This window comes from Cajanus cajan, chromosome 1, assembly GCF_000230855.2.
Source record: "Cajanus cajan strain Asha chromosome 1, NIPB_CcT2T_4, whole genome shotgun sequence".
Taxonomy (NCBI): domain Eukaryota; kingdom Viridiplantae; phylum Streptophyta; class Magnoliopsida; order Fabales; family Fabaceae; genus Cajanus; species Cajanus cajan.
This window is the reverse complement of record NC_138517.1, coordinates 49,710,362-49,729,727: the sequence shown is the minus strand read 5'-3', so window position 1 is coordinate 49,729,727 and position 19,366 is coordinate 49,710,362. Positions and strand designations below refer to the sequence as shown.

The window sequence follows — 19,366 nt, the reverse complement described above, 5'->3', positions numbered from 1 at the left end:
ATACGGCGTATTAAAGTTTCTGAAACTTCAATACGGCCGTACTGAAATCAATACGGCCGTATTGAAGCTTCAATACAGCCGCAGTGAACTCAATACGGGCGCATTGAAATTTCTGAATTTTAATACGGCCGTATTGATTCCATAGCCCGTATTGCGCCTGTTCCCTATAAATATGGCGTCATTTTGACGTCATAGGACACTTTTACACACAGTTTTAACCCTCTTCTTGAGTATTCTGGGTTTTTTTGAGCAGTGCTCTGCCTAGAAATCACTCGGAGAGTTGATCCGACGAAGTTTTTGAGTTCTGAGCATTTTGCTTGAGTCTCGAACTAAGTCGAAGGGAAATCCATCGGATTTCCAAGTCAAAAATTATTTTTTAGGAAGGAGTGAGCGGGCTTGTAGAGCGAGGGAACGCCAAAAAGCTTCCCAGTTTTACTTGATATATAAAAAGCACGCTTCAAGAGGTTTCTTTTCTAAAAATCCCTTCTTTTACTGCTTTCTGTGTGCATATTAAACTGTCATCATGTAGATAGTTAATTTATAATTGCTTAGAATAAATAGGGGTAATTTAGTAATTTTGTACTATTATTTTTAGAAATAATCTGTCATAGGGAACCCGAAAGGGGCGCTGTGGGGTGCTAACACCTTCCCCACGCGTAACCGACTCCCTTACCCGACTCTGGTTGTAATGGCCGAAGTCGATTTTTGAATCGATTGCCTTAAACTTCTTTTTCCAATGTTTTGAGTAAAACATTGGTGGCGACTCCATGAACCCTTCCTTTTTATGAAAACCGCTAATCCATGGAGGGTCCCGCTTGGGATTAACATGGATTGGTGAGCCTTTTAATAAAATTGCTCGTTTGACAAGGTCTTAGTTTGAGAATAAGTCATTCTAGCAATCCATATTTTTAAACAAATAAAAGAGTCCAACCATCCTTCGCGAATGCCGAAAGCCCGTTTGGGCCGGTGGCGACAGATGGCGACTCCACTGGGGAAGCCTCAAGAGTCAGTCCCATTTAGTGACAGATTATTTTTAACAAATAATAGTTAAAAATTACTTTATTACCCCTCACTTGTATGATAACATGTTTATCTATTTGGCTTTAATAACTGTTGTATTTTTAAATTTACGCAATTGTTTGAAATAAAAACTGCACACAAACCTTTGCACACAACAGTTCCCTCTATACCCGGGGGCATGAGTGATTAACCATAGGGAGTGGATGTTAGTACGGCCGGTTGTCGAATGGGTCTATAGGTGCCCGTAGACCGTTGTCGGAAAACATCACTCAAGGTGATAACCATGAACTTGAGTCCGACGGTGCGTTGGAGCTTTCCATCGACCTACGATGAGAGGAATTGGGTCCCTATAATGGGGGCACCTTGGGGGCCTTGGACTAGTGAGAACAGTTAGAACCTACCTTGAATATGCACCTTTCTGCAGGATACCCCTACCTCGTGATTCGCTCGTGACTGTTCGTGGATGAGTGAATTGTTTGTGTAAATGCTTATGTGCAATTGTTTGTGCATTAATAAATAACCTCGTGATAAGGTCTAAAGAATAATCCCCATGCATGAAAATGTCATGACATGAGAGGAAAGACCATGTGTGAAAATATAATAAAAGTGAGGAGCATGTGCATCATTACCAATAAAGATATCATGCATCCTCATAAACCATGCATTCTAGGTTCACCAATACCTCTTGACATGAGTAAAAGAGACCCATAATTATCGAGATTCTCCGTTGAGGAGAGATCATAAGTCAAGGAGGGTAGTAACACTCTGTTTTAAAAAGGCAGCGCCTTAAAAATGGAGGGTTATCAAGCTCATGTCAAGAGCGTATTCATGAATAAACTAATTAGGTTAAAAAATTCATTTTAGAAAGTGGCTGGTCATCTCTCTGTCCTCACACGCGCAAAGAAGATCAAGAAAATGGAAGCATTGGAGGAGCAAAACAAAAAGCTCACAACCGAGCTTTCACAACTTAAAGACCAAATGGCGCAAATGATGGAACTCATGCGTCATCACAACATCCATGGATCTCATCACAGTGATCATGGGTCCCATCATGAGGGAGAGGAGGAAGAGCATGAAGAAGATCCTCCACACGCTGTACCCCTTGGGGCTGGAATTATGATTAAAGAGCCCGAAGTATCAAAGGAACAATTCCACGCCCTCGAGGATCGGCTAAGGGCTATGGAGGGGTATGATTTCGACATCAAAGATGCCGCCGACATGTGTTTAGTGAGGGACATCCAATTCCCTCCTAAATTTAAAGTGCCGGATTTCCCAAAGTACGTGGGATCGACTTGCCCCAAAAGTCATCTCACCATGTACTGTCGCAAGATGGCTGCATATGCCACAAATGAAAAGCTCTTGATCCACTGCTTCCAAGAGAGCTTGGCTGATACCGCGCTCAACTGGTATATGCAGCTAGATGGAAATCTAGTACACACATGGAGGCAGTTGGCCGACGCCTTCCTCAAGCGCTACAAATACAACATCGACCTAACACCCGATAGGTCAGATCTTCAAGCCTTGAGTAAAAAGAATGATGAATCCTTCAAGGCGTACGCCCAACGTTGGAGGGAGTTGGCGGCCCAAATAGAGCCCCCGCTGTCGGATAAGGAGACGGTGTCCTTATTCATCAACTCGTTGACTGGTCCCTATTACGATAAAATGATAGGGAACACAACGACACTCTTCTCGGACATCATCACTATTGGGGAAAGAGTGGAACAAGGACTCAAAAGTGGGAAGCTGGCTAAGCCTTCCCAACCATATGAAGCTAAGAAGGCCTTTGGGAAGAAGAAAGAGGGAGGAGTCAACGCCATAACCATCTCTTCGTCTTCTTCCACTTCGAAGTCGGGAAGATCGCAATCTACCCCTGTGAAGAAGTTTGATAAACTTCCGACCACTTATAGCGATCTCTTGCCGAAGCTAGTAGAAGCCCAACTTCTAGCTTATATTCCACCGAGAAAGGTCGACCCACCTTACCCCGATTGGTACAAACCACAAGACAAATGTCTATACCATTCGGGAGCACCAGGGCATTCAACAGAGAACTGTCTAGCTCTCAAACACAAGGTCCAAGGCCTTATTGATGCTGGGTGGGTCACTTTCGATTCGACAGCGCCCGACGTGAGCAAGAACCCTCTGCCGAAGCAGGAGTAGAGAGAAGGGCAAGCCACAATAGGGCCTCTCCTTAATTTTCTTAATTTTCTTTTAGGGACTCATGATCAGTACCCGAGATCATGAGGACCTTTCATGTAAATAAGGGTTTTGTACATCATACATATATCAATAAAGAGGCATTTTTCACACATTATTCTCTCATTTTGTTCTATTCTCTCTCTCTCATTAATATTAATAAACTCTAAACCTAAACAGAACCAATAAATAATTATGTCTGTGATTGCTCGCTCTGACCGGGATCCGAAAGCCGAGGATGAATGGGTTGAGTTGGACAGTGATGAGGAGACCATCTCTCCGGATCTGCAAAGACTGCTAGATCAAGAAGCTCGTCTACTCCAACCATATCAAGAGAAATTGGAGACCGTAAATTTGGGGCAGGGTCAAGAGTTGCAAGAGGTCAACATTGGGACCCATATCAGTGATGAAATAAAGGCACAATTGATCCAACTATTGAGGGAATACAAGGACGTATTTGCATGGTCGTACCATGATATGCCCGGATTGGACTCTAATATCGTCGAGCATAAGTTGCCATTGAAAGAAGGGTTTCGACCTATCAAACAAAAGCTTCGACGAATCAAGCCCGAATGGTCTTTAAAGATCAAGGAGGAGGTAGAAAAGCAATTAGATGCGGGATTCTTGGTCGTATCCCAATATCCTGAATGGCTGGCTAACATTGTGCCAGTCATCAAAAAGAATGGGAAGGTTAGAGTGTGTGTTGATTATAGGGATTTGAATCGTGCCAGTCCAAAGGACGATTTTCCCTTGCCACACATCGATACACTTGTGGATCACACTGCCACAAACACACTCTATTCCTTTATGGATGGATACTCGGGGTATAATCAAATCAAGATGAATGAAGAAGACCGCGAGAAAACTTCTTTCATTACACCCTGGGGAACTTTCTGCTACAGGGTAATGCCTTTTGGACTGAAAAATGCGGGGTGCCACCTACCAACGAGCGATGGTGACGTTATTCCACGACATGATCCACAAAGAAATTGAAGTATACGTGGATGACATGATCGCAAAGTCAAAAGACGAAATGAACCACATCCAGTATTTGAGAAAATTATTCAATCGGCTTCGCAAGTATCAGCTTAAGCTAAATCCGGCTAAGTGTACTTTCGGAGTTCGGTCGGGTAAGCTTCTTGGGTTCATTGTCAGCAAAAAAGGCATAGAAGTGGACCCCGATAAAATAAAGGCAATAATGGAAATGCCTCCTCCTAAGACTGAGAAAGAAATAAGAGGATTCCTTGGCAGGGTGAACTATGTCGCAAGGTTCATTGCACAGTTGACTGACACGTGCAAGCCAATATTCAAGCTGTTGCGCAAAAATCATTCCGAATCTTGGGATGAGAATTGTCAACAAGCTTTCGATAAGATCAAACAGTGCTTGGCCAATCCACCAGTGTTGGTGCCACCTGTCGAGGGAAGACCATTAATCCTCTATCTAACGGTACTTGATGAGTCCATGGGAGCTGTGCTAGGACAACAAGATGAAACAAAGAAGAAAGAACAAGCCATCTACTACCTGAGCAAAAAGTTCCTTGATTATGAAACCCGCTACACGCCACTAGAAAAGACGTGCTGTGCGTTAGCATGGGCAACACAACGGCTCAGGCAGTATATGATTAGGCATACTACTTGGTTGGTTTCCAAAATGGACCCAATTAAGTACGTGTTCGACAAACCGATAATCACTGGGAAGATTGCCCGATGGCAAGTGCAATTATCAGAATTTGACATCATACATGTCACACAAAAGGCCATCAAAGGTAGTACCCTAGCTGATTACCTAGCACACGGGCCGACCAATGACTATCAATCCCTTCAGGATGATTTCCCCGATGAGGATATAATGCATTTACAACATGAAGATCCTAAGGATGATACGTGGACCATGTATTTTGATGGAGCCTCCAACATGCTTGGACAGGGGATTGGAACAGTATTAATCTCCCCACAAGGAAAGCATATCCCCTTAACGGCAAGACTCAACTTCGACTGTACAAATAACATGGCCGAATACGAGGCTTGCGCGTTAGGAATCCAAGCAGCAATCAACAATGGTATCCTAAAGCTCAAAGTATTTGGAGATTCGGCTTTAGTCATCCACCAACTGCGAGGTGAATGGGAAGTCCGAAATCCTAAGCTGATACCATATGTTGAGCATATCAAAGACCTGATACAATTCTTTCAAAATGTCGTCTTTGAATATATCCCAAGGGAGGAAAATCAGTTCGCTGACGCCCTTGCTACACTATCATCGATGTTCGCCTTGGATAAGGAGCATGAAATGCCCATCATCAATATCCGGCGGCACGATAAGCAAGCGTTCTGCCTACTGATAGATGAAGCTGTTGACGATTATCCATGGTTCCATGACATCAAACAATATCTGTCAAAAGGGGAATATCCTGATATGGCTAGCGATAATGATAAAAAGCATATCCGAAGAAGGGCCATGGGATTTCTGTTGATTGGAGAAACCCTCTACAAAAAGAATTATGACTCGGTCTTGTTGAGATGTATAGACCAGGTCGAAGCTCAAAATGTGATCAGAGAAATACATGAGGGGGTTTTCGGTACCCATATCCCCGGGCCTGCAATGACAAAGAAAAATCCTTAGGGCGGGATATTATTGGTCGACCATGGAAAAGGATTGTTACCAATACGTTCGAAAATGCCCCAAATGTCAAGCATACGCCGACAATATTCATGTTCCACCAACTCCACTAAACGTGTTGGCTTCGCCTTGGCCATTCGCAATGTGGGGCATGGATGTTATTGGACCCATTGAGCCAAAGGCATCTAATGGACATAGGTTCATTCTTGTGGCCATTGACTATTTCACCAAATGGGTAGAAGCGGCATCGTATGCTCATGTGACCCGAAAGGTGGTAACATCCTTCATCAGAAAGAATATCATATGCAGATACGGTATTCCCGACAAAATCATCACTGATAATGGATCCAATTTGAACAATAAGATGGTGGAAGAACTGTGCAAAGAGTTCAAAATTCAGCACCACAACTCTTCCCCATATCGACCAAAGATGAATGGGGCAGTCGAGGCAGCCAATAAGAATATCAAGAAGATAGTACAAAAGATGGTTGTCTCATTCAAAGACTGGCATGAGATGCTACCCTTCGCTCTCCATGGTTATAGGACTTCAGTACGTACATCCACAGGAGCTACTCCATTCTCCCTTGTTTATGGAATGGAGGCAGTTCTGCCGGTTGAAGTCGAGATACCTTCTCTGAGAGTAATCATGGAAGCAAAACTTTCCGAGGCAGAATGGGTTCAAAGTCGATACGACCAATTGAACCTTATCGAAGAAAAACGACTGAACGCCATATGCCATGGTCAAGCCTACCAAAGGAAGATCAAAAAGGCTTTTGACAAGAAAGTCCATCCTCGAATCTACCATGAGGGAGAGCTGGTGATGAAGAAATTGCTACCAGCTCAAAAGGACAAAATCGGAAAGTGGGCCCCAAATTACGAAGGACCATACGTGGTGAAGCGAGCCTTCTCCGGAGGAGCATTGATTCTCACAGACATGGACGGAGAAGAACTTCGATACCCAGTCAACGCTGACGTGGTAAAGAAGTATTATGCTTGAAGACGTTGCTTGCATCAGCCCGCTAGGATGAAAACCCAAAAAGGGCATCCTAGGCAAAAGTTAGGGCAAAACGAAAAGCCCGCCAGTACAAGGGTACTAGGCAAAACAAAGGCAAAATTATCCTCGCTAGGACATGTCCTAGGCAAAAATTAGGGGCAAAAGAATAAGATGCAAAAAGTAAAGCAAGCAACGATCACTTGAATCGAAAACCGAAAAGGCGTTTCAAGTGATAATCTTCTAGAAGCAAGCGTCTTGCAGCATCTACACTCCTGGCTCAGGCATCTCACCCGAAGCAACTAGGGAACGGGAAGGGCAGCAATCACAGATGTAATTGTTTAAGCCAAAAATGTACAGCCTACCCTGGCCAGCCATTCTTCAGAAAATCCCTTTGTAAATCTTTCTGTATAAACATTTGAATATCAATAAAATATCCATTTGTTTCTTTTCTCTCTTGACCTTGTGATTATGCCTTTAAATTGATGTTTCTAAAAATTGTACGAAACTCTTAATAATCGGTCAATAAAAGAAAACTGGAGGGGTTCCTATAAAATCTTTAAACTCCTGCATTCAAAGGCTCACGAAAATATTCCCTCGCGTCAATGACAGAAGTTCCTCTAAATAGAAGAAGAGGATAGGGAGAGCCATTCATCTTTCTAAAAAAAAATATATAATAAACAAATAATAAAGCTTGCATTTCGTGCATCACACACATTAGTTGTACATTCAAAGACCTTATCATGAAGCAATCGCATAAAATAGAAAAATAGAAAATTGCTTGTGTATGACAGCAGTCAGCAAAAGCCAAATCAGAAGAAAAGGCAAAATACAGAAAAAGCCGAAAATGAAAAAGGCAAGGATATAGAAAATCCAACAAAAAGATTGCACAGAATAACTGAGCCTGGAGAGGCTTGCCGAAATCCCGCAGAATAACCGAGCCTGGAGAGGCTTGCCGAAACAATACTCATCAGTTTGTACAGAATAACTGAGCCTGGAGAGGCTTGCCGAAACAATACTCCTCAGTAAACAGAATAATTGAGCCTGGAGAGGCTCGCAGAAATAATACTCCCCAGAGGGAACCTCAACTCATGCTCTTGGATTCAAAATCCCCAGCAAGAGCTATCAAGCAAGATCGTCAAAATCTCCAATGGAAGTATGATCATCCAAGCAGTATATTCAAGTCAAAGGACTTTAAAACTTCTTCAGTGGAAGATAACTCTCCGACTCAAGCGTTGAGTGAGACTAAGCCTGCAGAGGCTTCCTAAATAATACTCTGGGATACACAAGATCCCCAAATCCCCAATCGCCTACTCAAGAGGCATCCCCACAAAAGGAGAAAAAATAAAAAATCTCAATAAATATTCCCCAAGCGGAATGCGGCATCCAGCCAAGCACCGAACATCAAGATTATCTGCCTAACAGAAGAGGCCAGTCAAGAAATGAATGACAGAATTCCCTAGTAGATAATAGCCTACACAGAGGCTACAAAATCAGAAAATTGAAAAGAGTCACCCGAATAAGGACAACCGGGATACTCCACCAACGTCAAAGGACGTCAGCCAAACATAAGGCATCGCTCAACTCAAAGAGAGAGCATCTGTGTCCACACCCCAAGGATTCAGAAATTCCCCATGGGTACCAACAATGCAATGCAAGTTGGGGCACAGGAACCTATGAATGACTGCACATCCCCTAGACGGATCCCTGCGTTATCCAGCCCTCAGCGGCACAAAATCAGAAAAAACTGTCGAAGCAGCATAGTGGACTGTGGAGACAAAAATCATCTCAAATCCCTGGAGAGGGTAAACTCGCATTGCCGAAGTGATCAGAAGACACGGACGCAGTCCCTGGAGAGGGCAAACTCAGCTGCCGATGTTAAGACGCAGTCCTTGGAGAGGGTAAACTCAGCTGCCGATGTTAAGACGCAGTCCCTGGAGAGGGTAAACTCACCTGCCGATGTTAAGACGCAGACCCTGGAGAGGGCAAACTCAACTGCCAAATGTTAAGCGGCAGAGCCTGGAGAGGCGGTACTCAATCATCAGGGTGATGTTAACACACTGGTGTCTAGCTTCCGGCTCGGGCGTCGAGTGAAGCTAGGTCTGGAGAGACGGTACTCAACCATCAGCGTCATCAGAGGTGCGTTGGTGTCCAACTTCCGGCTCGGGCGGCGAGTGAGGTTGGGCCTGGAGAGGCAATACTCAATCATCAGTGATGTTAAAACACTGGTGTCTAGCTTCCGGCTCGGGCGTCGAGTGAGGCTAGGTCTGGAGAGACGGTACTCAATCACCAGCGTCGCCAGAGGCACGTCGGTGTTCAACTTCCAGCTCGGGCGTCGAGTGAAGTTGACCCTGGAGAGGGTAAACTCAGCTACCGAGGATGTCAGAAGCGCCGAGGTATGCACCCACCTGGAGAGGCTACTCAACAATTTTCCACCGGAAGACATTACAAGTCAGAAGGTCGGCACATCACCCGGACAATTGGGTCAACTCCTTTACTTGTCAGCCGGTACACCAAAAGGCCGTCCGACTAAGTAAAGGGGGGGCAGCTGTAGACCCCTAAAATTGTCCGGGTCGGAAATAAAACTCGAAGACCCTCAAAGATCGAAGGAGAGTTAGCCAGAAGGACTCCTAGAAGACCATAGGATGGCTATCTGTAGGTTTAGAGGTCTTAGAGTAGCTTAAAATAAGGAAGTGGAGGGAATGAAGCCCAATACGGCCGTACTAAACTTAATACGGCCGTATTGAAGCTTCAACACGGCCGCAGTGAACTCAATACGGCGTATTAAAGTTTCTGAAACTTCAATACGGCCGTACTGAAATCAATACGGCCGTATTGAAGCTTCAATACAGCCGCAGTGAACTCAATACGGGCGCATTGAAATTTCTGAATTTCAATACGGCCGTATTGAACTCAATACGGCCGTATTGAAGTTCAAAAATTTCAATACGGCCGTATTGATTCCATAGCCCGTATTGCGCCTGTTCCCTATAAATATGGCGTCATTTTGACGTCATAGGACACTTTTACACACAGTTTTAACCCTCTTCTTGAGTATTCTGGGTTTTTTTGAGCAGTGCTCTGCCTAGAAATCACTCGGAGAGTTGATCCGACGAAGTTTTTGAGTTCTGAGCATTTTGCTTGAGTCTCGAACTAAGTCGAAGGGAAATCCATCGGATTTCCAAGTCAAAAATTATTTTTTAGGGAGGAGTGAGCGGGCTTGTAGAGCGAGGGAACGCCAAAAAGCTTCCCAGTTTTACTTGATATATAAAAAGCACGCTTCAAGAGGTTTCTTTTCTAAAAATCCCTTCTTTTACTGCTTTCTGTGTGCATATTAAACTGTCATCATGTAGATAGTTAATTTATAATTGCTTAGAATAAATAGGGGTAATTTAGTAATTTTGAACTATTATTTTTAGAAATAATCTGTCATAGGGAACCCGAAAGGGGCGCTGTGGGGTGCTAACACCTTCCCCACGCGTAACCGACTCCCTTACCCGACTCTGGTTGTAATGGCCGAAGTCGATTTTTGAATCGATTGCCTTAAACTTCTTTTTCCAATGTTTTGAGTAAAACATTGGTGGCGACTCCATGAACCCTTCCTTTTTATGAAAACCGCTAATCCATGGAGGGTCCCGCTTGGGATTAACATGGATTGGTGAGCCTTTTAATAAAATTGCTCGTTTGACAAGGTCTTAGTTTGAGAATAAGTCATTCTAGCAATCCATATTTTTAAACAAATAAAAGAGTCCAACCATCCTTCGCGAATGCCGAAAGCCCGTTTCGGGCCGGTGGCGACAACCAGCAGAACGGCCCGTTCTGCTTCTCTAATATAGGGCATTTTTGTTATTCCGGAACGGCCCGTTTCACTTTTGAAACGGCCCGTTCCGTCTACTGTTACGGAATAAATTTAAATTCAGTATAAAAATAATAATAAAATGATTATAAAAACTAAAATTAAATAACTTAGTTAAAAAATGGCTATAATTAATAATTTAATGTAAAATTTGTTTAAAATTTTTTGAAAATAAATAATAAAATAAATCCTCCCTTTCGTCTTCTTCACTTTTTAGAAATGTGTTGACAAGATAATGGATAATATATTTATTTTTAGATAAAACTTAAATGCAATATTAAATGCTAGAGGGAACCGGCCAAGTTAACTATATATAGAGTATCATACAAAGAAGGAGAGTGACACTTAAGTATTTTTAATTAAGATTTATATTAAAGTTTATATTAATATTTTATTGTTGAATTTATTGTATTACCCTTTATCAAAATTTTCTGGTATTAAGTGCATTTATATATTTAGAGTTTTATAAATGTTACACTCAAAATGTGAGGAAATGTATTAAAAATTTTATATTGAATAATGATATAACTAAAATAAAGTATATATAAATAATAAAAATTCGTACATTACAAATCACTTATATATATATATATGATTAAGAAATAACTTATTTAAGATATATTATATAATAAGTTTTTATATAATAAGATCTTAATTATAATTAACATTAAACATTCAATGAATTCGAATAATGATATGTTTTAAGAAATAACTTCTTTAAGATGTTATATAATAATTTTTAGAGATTTAATGAATTGAGTAAAATTTATATTAAAGATAATATATAATTAAGATTTGTAAGTTATTGATTATAATACTTTTTAGTTACCGTATTTACCAAAAAACTATTTTTAATTAAAATATATTTTAGAATTTTAGTTAATTCATTATCATTCACTCACTTGATTAAAAAGTGATAAAATATAATTAATTTTTAATTAATTTAATAAAATAAAAACTTTAAAATATATATCTAAAATTTGTAACAATTTCTTAAATACAAATATTTAAATTAATTAATTTTAATATATACTAAATTTAATATTAGAAAATTTATAAATATTTTAGTTATAATTTTTATTATCTTTTGATTTAATATTGGATTTCTTTTGATGGTGAAAGATATTTACGTGGATTTGAGTTATGATTGTTATAATCTTTTGATTTAATATTGAATTTTATTTATTATAAAACATAATAAATAAAATCTAAAATCTAGAGAAATTTCTTTGATACAAATATGTAATTAATTTTAATATATAATAAATTTAATATCAGAATATTTATGATAATTTTAGTTATGATTTATATAATATTTTGATTTAATATTAAATTTCTTTTGATTATAATATTTTAATATATTTTATTTAAAATATCAGTTAACATATTTTATTATATTTTCATTTTAATTTATTATAAAATAATTAGAATATTTAATTTAACATCATTAAAAAAATAATCATTATAAAATTTATTCTTTTTTAATTTAATTATTTATTATAATACTTTTTAGTTACCGTATTTACCAAAATATTATTTTTAATTAAAATATATTTTAGAATTTTAGTTAATTCATTATCATTCACTCACTTGATTAAAAAGTGATAAAATATAATTAATTTTTAATTAATTTAATAAAATAAAAACTTTAAAATATATATTTAAAATCTGTAATAATTTCTTAAATATAAATATTTAATTAATTAATTTTAATATATAATAAATTTAATATTAGCAAATTTATAAATATTTTAGTTATAATTTTTATGATCTTTTGATTTAATATTGGATTTCTTTTGATGGTGAAAGATATTTACCTGGATTTGAGTTATGATTGTTATAATCTTTTGATTTAATATTGAATTTTATTTATTATAAAACATAATAAATAAAATCTAAAATCTAGAGCAATTTCTTTGATACAAATATGTAATTAATTTTAATATATAATAAATTTAATATCAGAATATTTATGATAATTTTAGTTATGATTTATATAATATTTTGATTTAATATTAAATTTCTTTTGATTATAATATTTTAATATATTTTATTTAAAATATCAGTTAACATATTTTATTATATTTTCATTTTAATTTATTATAAAATAATTAGAATATTTAATTTAACATCATTAAAAAAATAATCATTATAAAATTTATTCTTTTTTAATTTAATTATTTATTATAATACTTTTTAGTTACCGTATTTACCAAAAAATTATTTTTAATTAAAATATATTTTAGAATTTTAGTTAATTCATTATCATTCACTTATTTTATTAAAAAGTGATCAAATATAATTTATTTTCAATTAATTTAATAAAATAAAAACTTTAAAATATATATTTAAAATCTGTAACAATTTCTTAAATACTAATATTTAATTAATTTTAATATAGACTAAATTTAATATTAGAAAATTTATTGTGATTTTATTATAATTTTTATTATGTTTTGATTTAATATTGGATTTATTTTGATTATAAAACATAGTAAATAAAATCTAAAATCTGTATCAATATCTTTGATAAAAATATTTAATTAATTTTTAGTTTCCCTCTAAAACCCTAGGTGAAATTGGAGAAGATCAGCAGCGGTGTGCCTGTATCCCATCCCTGACAGCGGATTGCCACTGCTTCACCTCTGGCTAGAACGCCACTACCTTCTCTACCCATTGGTACGACTCATTCACTATCTTTCCATCCCAGCCGGCTTCCGTAGAACAAGACATTAGCAGTTAGCAGTTAGCAATGTGGAGAAAAATATTTGGGCACTCTAGGTGAAATTTGCTTCTTCAAAGGTAAAGTTAATAAAATTTCCCTAAAGCATAAACAATTCCACTTAATTAGAACTAATAAATGAATCCCTAAACATTGAGAGATCCCTGTGGAGAGAGTTAGCTATCAAATATAAAAATTAAAAATAAAAAATAAAATTTATAAAACTATAAGAAAAATAAAATAATAATCATGGATGAAGTATAAGAGATGAGTTAATAAAAATGAAAAATAAAATGTAGAAAAGATAAGATATTTTACACACTTTAGTTTTGGTTGTGGTAAGGAAGCAAGTATTTTTCTAGAAGCAAGAGTGTTTTATAAGTGAAAGCTGAAAGAAAAGCCTAACCCTAACCCCCTTCCTCTCCCGCTCCCTCTCCCTCTCCGCCACCGCTCCTCCCTCCCTCTCCGCCCTCTCCTTCCTCCGCCGCATCTCCCTCGCGGCCTCCCCCTCCCTCCGCTGCCTCCTCCTCCCCGCCACCCCCTCCATCCGCGCCCTCTCCACACGCGCCACCACCTCCTCCCTCAACGACCCCAACCCCAACTGGTCCAACCGCCCCCCAAGGAAACCATCCTCCTCGACGGCTGCGACTTCGAACACTGGCTCGTCGTCATGGAGAAGCCCGAAGGCGACCCCACCCGCGACGAAATCATCGATTCCTACAAACGCACACAACCTCTCGAGACAGCATCTCTCTCGCGACATTCAACACACACTATCGTAGGCTCTTCTAGTAATCCAAATCCACAAACGCCCAGTCTCGAAGGAGCTCTCGCGAGTGGTGCACCAAATCCACAAACCTCTCCGAGGAGCTGTCTCGAAATGTGGTATTGGTCTTGCACGAGTTCTTCGCCAAAGGGAAAAGTAAAAGATTTGTAAGTTAACTTGCAAATTATTTTGGGATTTTTTTTTATAATTTCACCAGGTGCTGACATTTGCCCTAATTTGTTCTTGCACTCTAAGTTCTTGGCTTTCTTGAGGTAGCATATGTCATTTATATGTTTGCTTTTTTCGTTCTTCTTTCTTGAATCAGTGTAAAATGGAATGTACGACATACATTTGCTTGTTGATTCTGCAGTAGAAATAGAAGCTACCGATCTTATTTCCTTGATTGGTAATTTCTTGGAAAGAACTCACTTGTAAATTTTATGTTGATATTTTTCAAATTGGAATGGGGAGAACGAGGTGCTTGTTAATTAGATCTACCATGCCTTTAATAGCTTTCTCAGAAAATGGTTAACATCTTAATGGAGAAAAAAAATTCATAGATAATTTTTAGTGAAGTTGTATTGAAAGTTGACTCGTAAGTTTATCATCTCCGTTCCCACCCACCATACGAATTTGGTTATAAGAAAGTTTCATTTTCTCGAGCACACCCTGAAACACAAGCTATTTTTTGGGTTTGAACTTGAAATTTGCACAAAGCACTGGCTCTCTATCTTGAGATGAAAATTAATTTAATCTGTGGAACAGGGGTGTAAAGTATTGGACACTTAACTGTATGGTTGAAAGGCCTAACTTTGCAAAAGCTTAAACTGTTAGTAGAACTTAGAAGGCTATGAATGATTCGTATTTAATATTTCTAACTAGCTTTTCCTGATGTTTCTTAATGGTTATTTTATTATGAATGTTTGTAGTCTATTATTGAGAAGGTGAGAAGAGGAGATTATCTTGGAAAGACTGTTCAGGTATGTTTAATCATTCTGATTCTGATTTCTCCTCTTTGAAGCTTTTGTAATTGTTGTTGGTGCCTTGATTTCATTTTGCTTTTCCTTTGTTTGTAGGTTGCTCCACACATTACAGATGCTATCCAAGAGTGGATAGAACGTGTTGCAAAGATACCAGTTGATGGGAAAGAAGGGCCAACTGATGTTTGTGTTATTGAATTGGGTGGAACTATAGGTAAATAATACTCAGAGGAAACTTTTAATCAATACTAAGATAGAAATTGATTTTTAGTACTATTATTATAATTCAATTATCCATTCAAAATTTTTCGTATTTTAACTTTAAAAATCATGGGTTAGGTAGAAATAGAAAACTAAAAATTGAAAATGACTTCTATTTGGCTAATAGTGAGAGAACCGATGTAGAACCGATGTAAAATATGCATCTTGTGTGTTTTGGATTTTGATTATTTAGTGTGGTTGGTTTGGTTTTTGCAGTGAAGAGGAAGCCCGGATGAAGATATATTCTGTTTCGACTAGGCACTACTTTGCGTTTGGTGCGCTTGTGTCTCAAGAGCTTTCTTACAAGATTAAAGGTATATGTTGTTTTTGAGCTTTAAGTGTTTTGCATGTGTTTTTTGCTAGTGAGGGTTTATTCGGTTTGTGGTTTTTTTGGAAATGCAGAATTGTCGGGAGTTCGGTGGGTGGTTCCTGATTCTTATTTGAATGTCAAGGAGAAGGATTATGGAGGTAAAATTTCTTGTTATGTCACCGTGCTTTATTGTAGTTACCTTAGGGCCTAGTGGTGCCTCATATTTTGAAATTGACTTGTCTAAGATATTGAACCGCCAAGCTTATGATACTGCTATGAGAGACATCGATGATATTTTTGTGTGTGTGATTGACAGGAACAGGTATTGGCCATTAAATCTTTATCATGAGTGATTAAGTTTAAATTATAAAAATCATGTACTTTTTGGGATGATCATGTGACCTATTAATTTCAATCATCCATTTGTAGTTGTATGGTTAAAATTGGTTTCCCTCACTAGTCAAAATAACTTTTTCATTAGATACATCCTCACACAATTTTCCTTTTTTCTATAGCTTCGAGTTGAGTATCATTGTAGTTTATTCTACAAGTAGCAGTTGCATTATGTGCTTGTTTGTGATAGCATAAATTTAGAAAATTGCTTATTTTTCAAAGGTAACTTTAGGTACTTGGATGATTAATTCTTGGCCTTTATGCATATCAATTATCTAACGATCGAGTAACTATATTTGCAACATCTCTAAAAGTGAAACGTACACATAGTTAACTGTCAAGTTCAATTTTTTTAACATCTAGCAATTGGATTGGTACTTTTGTTGTGTTGGAAGCTCACCTATTAACCTAATTTGAACTCCAAGTTATTCTCTGGTTTGCTTTCAAGTACTATTGTCATTTCAAATAATTATTTATGCAAGAATTTAGAATGTTATAGCACTGCTAGCAGCTGTTTAACAAGATGGTGGCAGGATCAAGCAAATTCCTCGTCTCTTGGGACCTGGTCTCAACAAGGCAGGCACGTTTTATTGTTTTGGGTTTACGATTTTGATCCTCTTGGATGTTCTAGAGTGTACTTGGAGATTTGCTTGTTCTGATCAGTTCACATAATACATTGCTGTGTTCTTGTTAATTTCTGGTCACATTGCGCTATATTTTATTTACTTGGATGTTTTTAAACACTAACTACATAATTTTTTTAAGTGGCTTTGGTTATCCTTTTGAATTGGTTCTATTATCCCTTGCTTTTAATTTGATTCCCTGCTTTTTAGAATTGTTATATTTTGGGTTTCTGATTTCAATATTGCTTTAGCTGAACCTAATTCTGATATTTTGCACCACTTTGCAGGGAAGTTCCCAACACTTGTGACTCACCAAGAAACTCTCGAGTCAAAGGTTAATGAGAGTAAGGCTATTCCAGCTTAAGAAGGTGCTCTGCATGGGAGTAGCTGTGTGGAATGTTAGCATGGAGGAAAAACAAATCTTCCAAAATGTACAACTGAGTGTTAACTTCCTTGTCTCATTGAGTAAAAAACTCTATCTTAGATTAGCATACAGTTTTTTTAATGTGATAATGTACATAAATTTAAAAATTAGTTTATTATAATTTTGTATTATGTATTACTAAAAACTTTATTCTGCACTGTATTCGAATGAAAAAAAAAATATTTTAGTCAACAATTGTTCATGAATAGTCTTAGAATAAAATATAATATGTTGGAAAATAGTAATGAGTTATTATATACAGTTGATTAATTGTACAAATTAAATACGCAAGATCTTGAATCAATAATTGTTCCATTAACATACTATAAACGCATTTTTCAATGATTGTTTGCATCTGATAGGATTATATAGCACACTTAGTTACTTGTTATTAAATTTCAGAAGACAAATGTTATTGTTTAGTTCAGAATAATAGGCTCTGGTAATCGATTACAATACTTGGTAATCGATTACCAGAGCACCTTTTAATAAGTAAATTTTGAATTTCATTGTCTGGTAATCGATTACATGTATAGGTAATCGATTACCAGACTCTTAAAAACAATGGTTTCCTCAAATTTAGTCATCAACAGTTAGTGAGGGATTCATCCCAGTTAGTGACGGATAAAATCCGTCGCAAATTGTGACGGATTCTACTTAATTAAAGTCATCACAGTTTGTGACGGATTTAATCCCTCACAAATTGCGAGGGATTTAATCCCTCGCAAATTGTGACGGATTCTACTTAATTAAAGTCATCATAGTTTGTGACGGATTTAATCCCTCACAAATTGCGAGGGATTTAATCCCTCACAAAGAATTTTTATTAATTTCTAAACATTTATTATTAGAAATTAGTGACGGAAATTATACTATTTGTGATGCCTTAATTCCGTCACTAATTGTGACGGAGAAAATAATCTGTCACTAAATATTTTGTGACGCCAAATTTTGTGACGGAATCATTTCCGTCACAAATTCCGTCACTAATTGATTTGTGACGGATTTTATCAAATTTAGTGACGGATTTGTTCCCTCTCTAATTTTAATTTTTCTAGTAGTGAGTCTCTCCACGCCCGGCGCGCTAACCCGCGCCTGACATCGTCCACACAAAGACCTTTATAGGTCTCCGCGCCTGGTGCACCCACCCTGTGCCTGGCGCCACACCAGTAAAATCACAAACAGGTTCACTATCTGATATCGCGCCCAACGTGGTTCTTCTCACGCCCGACATGACCCATCCAGGGACCCGCATTTACAATCAGGCCTGGCGTGACTAACCTCGCGTCTGGCGTGATCAAGAAATGGGTGCTCTGATGAATACATGCCCGGCGCCAAGAATTACGCCTGGCGCAAATGCAAACAAGAATCTACAAAACCTCAAAAATTTCATCCAACACCTGAAAATCAGAAAATCCAGCCACATGCAAACAAGGAAACACAATGCATAGGCTCCACACAACAAAAAAACAAACTCAAAATCAACATGCACCCATCCGATGCATCAAAATCACCAAAAACTCCATTTTTCTCAAAACTCCAAAAAATGAGCAAATTCTTCGCTTCAGCCATGGATCCTCGACTTTCATGCATCAATTGAGTCTCTAAACTCACATACAACTAAACGACAAACATTCTAGCTTCCCTCACTTGAAGATTGGCTCAAGAATGACCAAGAATAAAGAAGCAAGAAATTCCTTCGGAGCTCGACTCACGGACTTCAATCCTCCAAAAGTAAGCTTTCTAGTCTGAAATTCAAGATAAGATAGAAGAGATTAGTAACCTAGAAGAGAAGAGGAATCAGACAGAGAAATTTGGAAAAGAAAGGAGCTCACGGACCAGAGTCATTCTCTCTAAAACTTCTCTTTAAAGTCAACTAAAATCCAGAATCTACTCACTACATTACAAATGGGAATAAAGGGTATTATAAAACATGCATTATTATTATTATCTAATCACAAATCAATATGCATAAAAATTTGTTATTTTTTTTACAAGAAATAACTAAAAAGACATGTTAATGGTGATTTTTAATTTGTTGGTCATGTAAAAGTATTGATAACTAATAAAAAAAATAGAGGTTTGATATCATATTTTAATTAAGAACATGCATCGACCACCAATGCATATATGTGCACGAGACCACGAGTGTACATTGTCTAAGTATTAATCATGAAGCATTTTATTTTTTCTTAATCAATAAAAGAAAG

The 19,366-nt window shown here is 37.5% G+C and overlaps 1 protein-coding gene across 2 annotated transcripts; it reads left to right on the top strand.

The window, feature by feature from the left end:
* Positions 1-7,105: 7,105 nt before the first annotated feature.
* Positions 7,106-17,689, top strand: LOC145950138 (multiple organellar RNA editing factor 8, chloroplastic/mitochondrial-like). Of its 2 annotated transcripts, XM_083061103.1 has the most exons (5): positions 7,106-15,145; positions 15,242-15,359; positions 15,623-15,720; positions 15,809-15,874; positions 17,020-17,591. In XM_083061103.1, the coding sequence occupies exons 3-5, from the start codon at positions 15,639-15,641 to the stop codon at positions 17,094-17,096; spliced, it is 225 nt and encodes a 74-aa protein (XP_082917229.1). In that variant the 5' UTR covers positions 7,106-15,145; positions 15,242-15,359; positions 15,623-15,638; the 3' UTR covers positions 17,097-17,591. The 2 variants fall into 2 exon arrangements, 1 of the variants encoding a protein (XP_082917229.1); XR_014428239.1 differs by lacking the exons at positions 7,106-15,145; positions 15,242-15,359; positions 15,623-15,720; positions 15,809-15,874 and adding an exon at positions 15,883-16,689 and having other exon boundaries at positions 17,020-17,689.
* Positions 17,690-19,366: the final 1,677 nt, after the last annotated feature.

Coding starts and splice junctions, on each gene's coding strand:
- LOC145950138 (XM_083061103.1), top strand. CDS start 15,639: ATGAAGATATATTCTGTTTCGACTAGGCACTACTTTGCGTTTGGTGCG. Junction 15,721..15,808: donor GCTTTCTTACAAGATTAAAG/GTATATGTTGTT, acceptor TTGGAAATGCAG/AATTGTCGGGAGTTCGGTGG. Junction 15,875..17,019: donor CAAGGAGAAGGATTATGGAG/GTAAAATTTCTT, acceptor ACCACTTTGCAG/GGAAGTTCCCAACACTTGTG.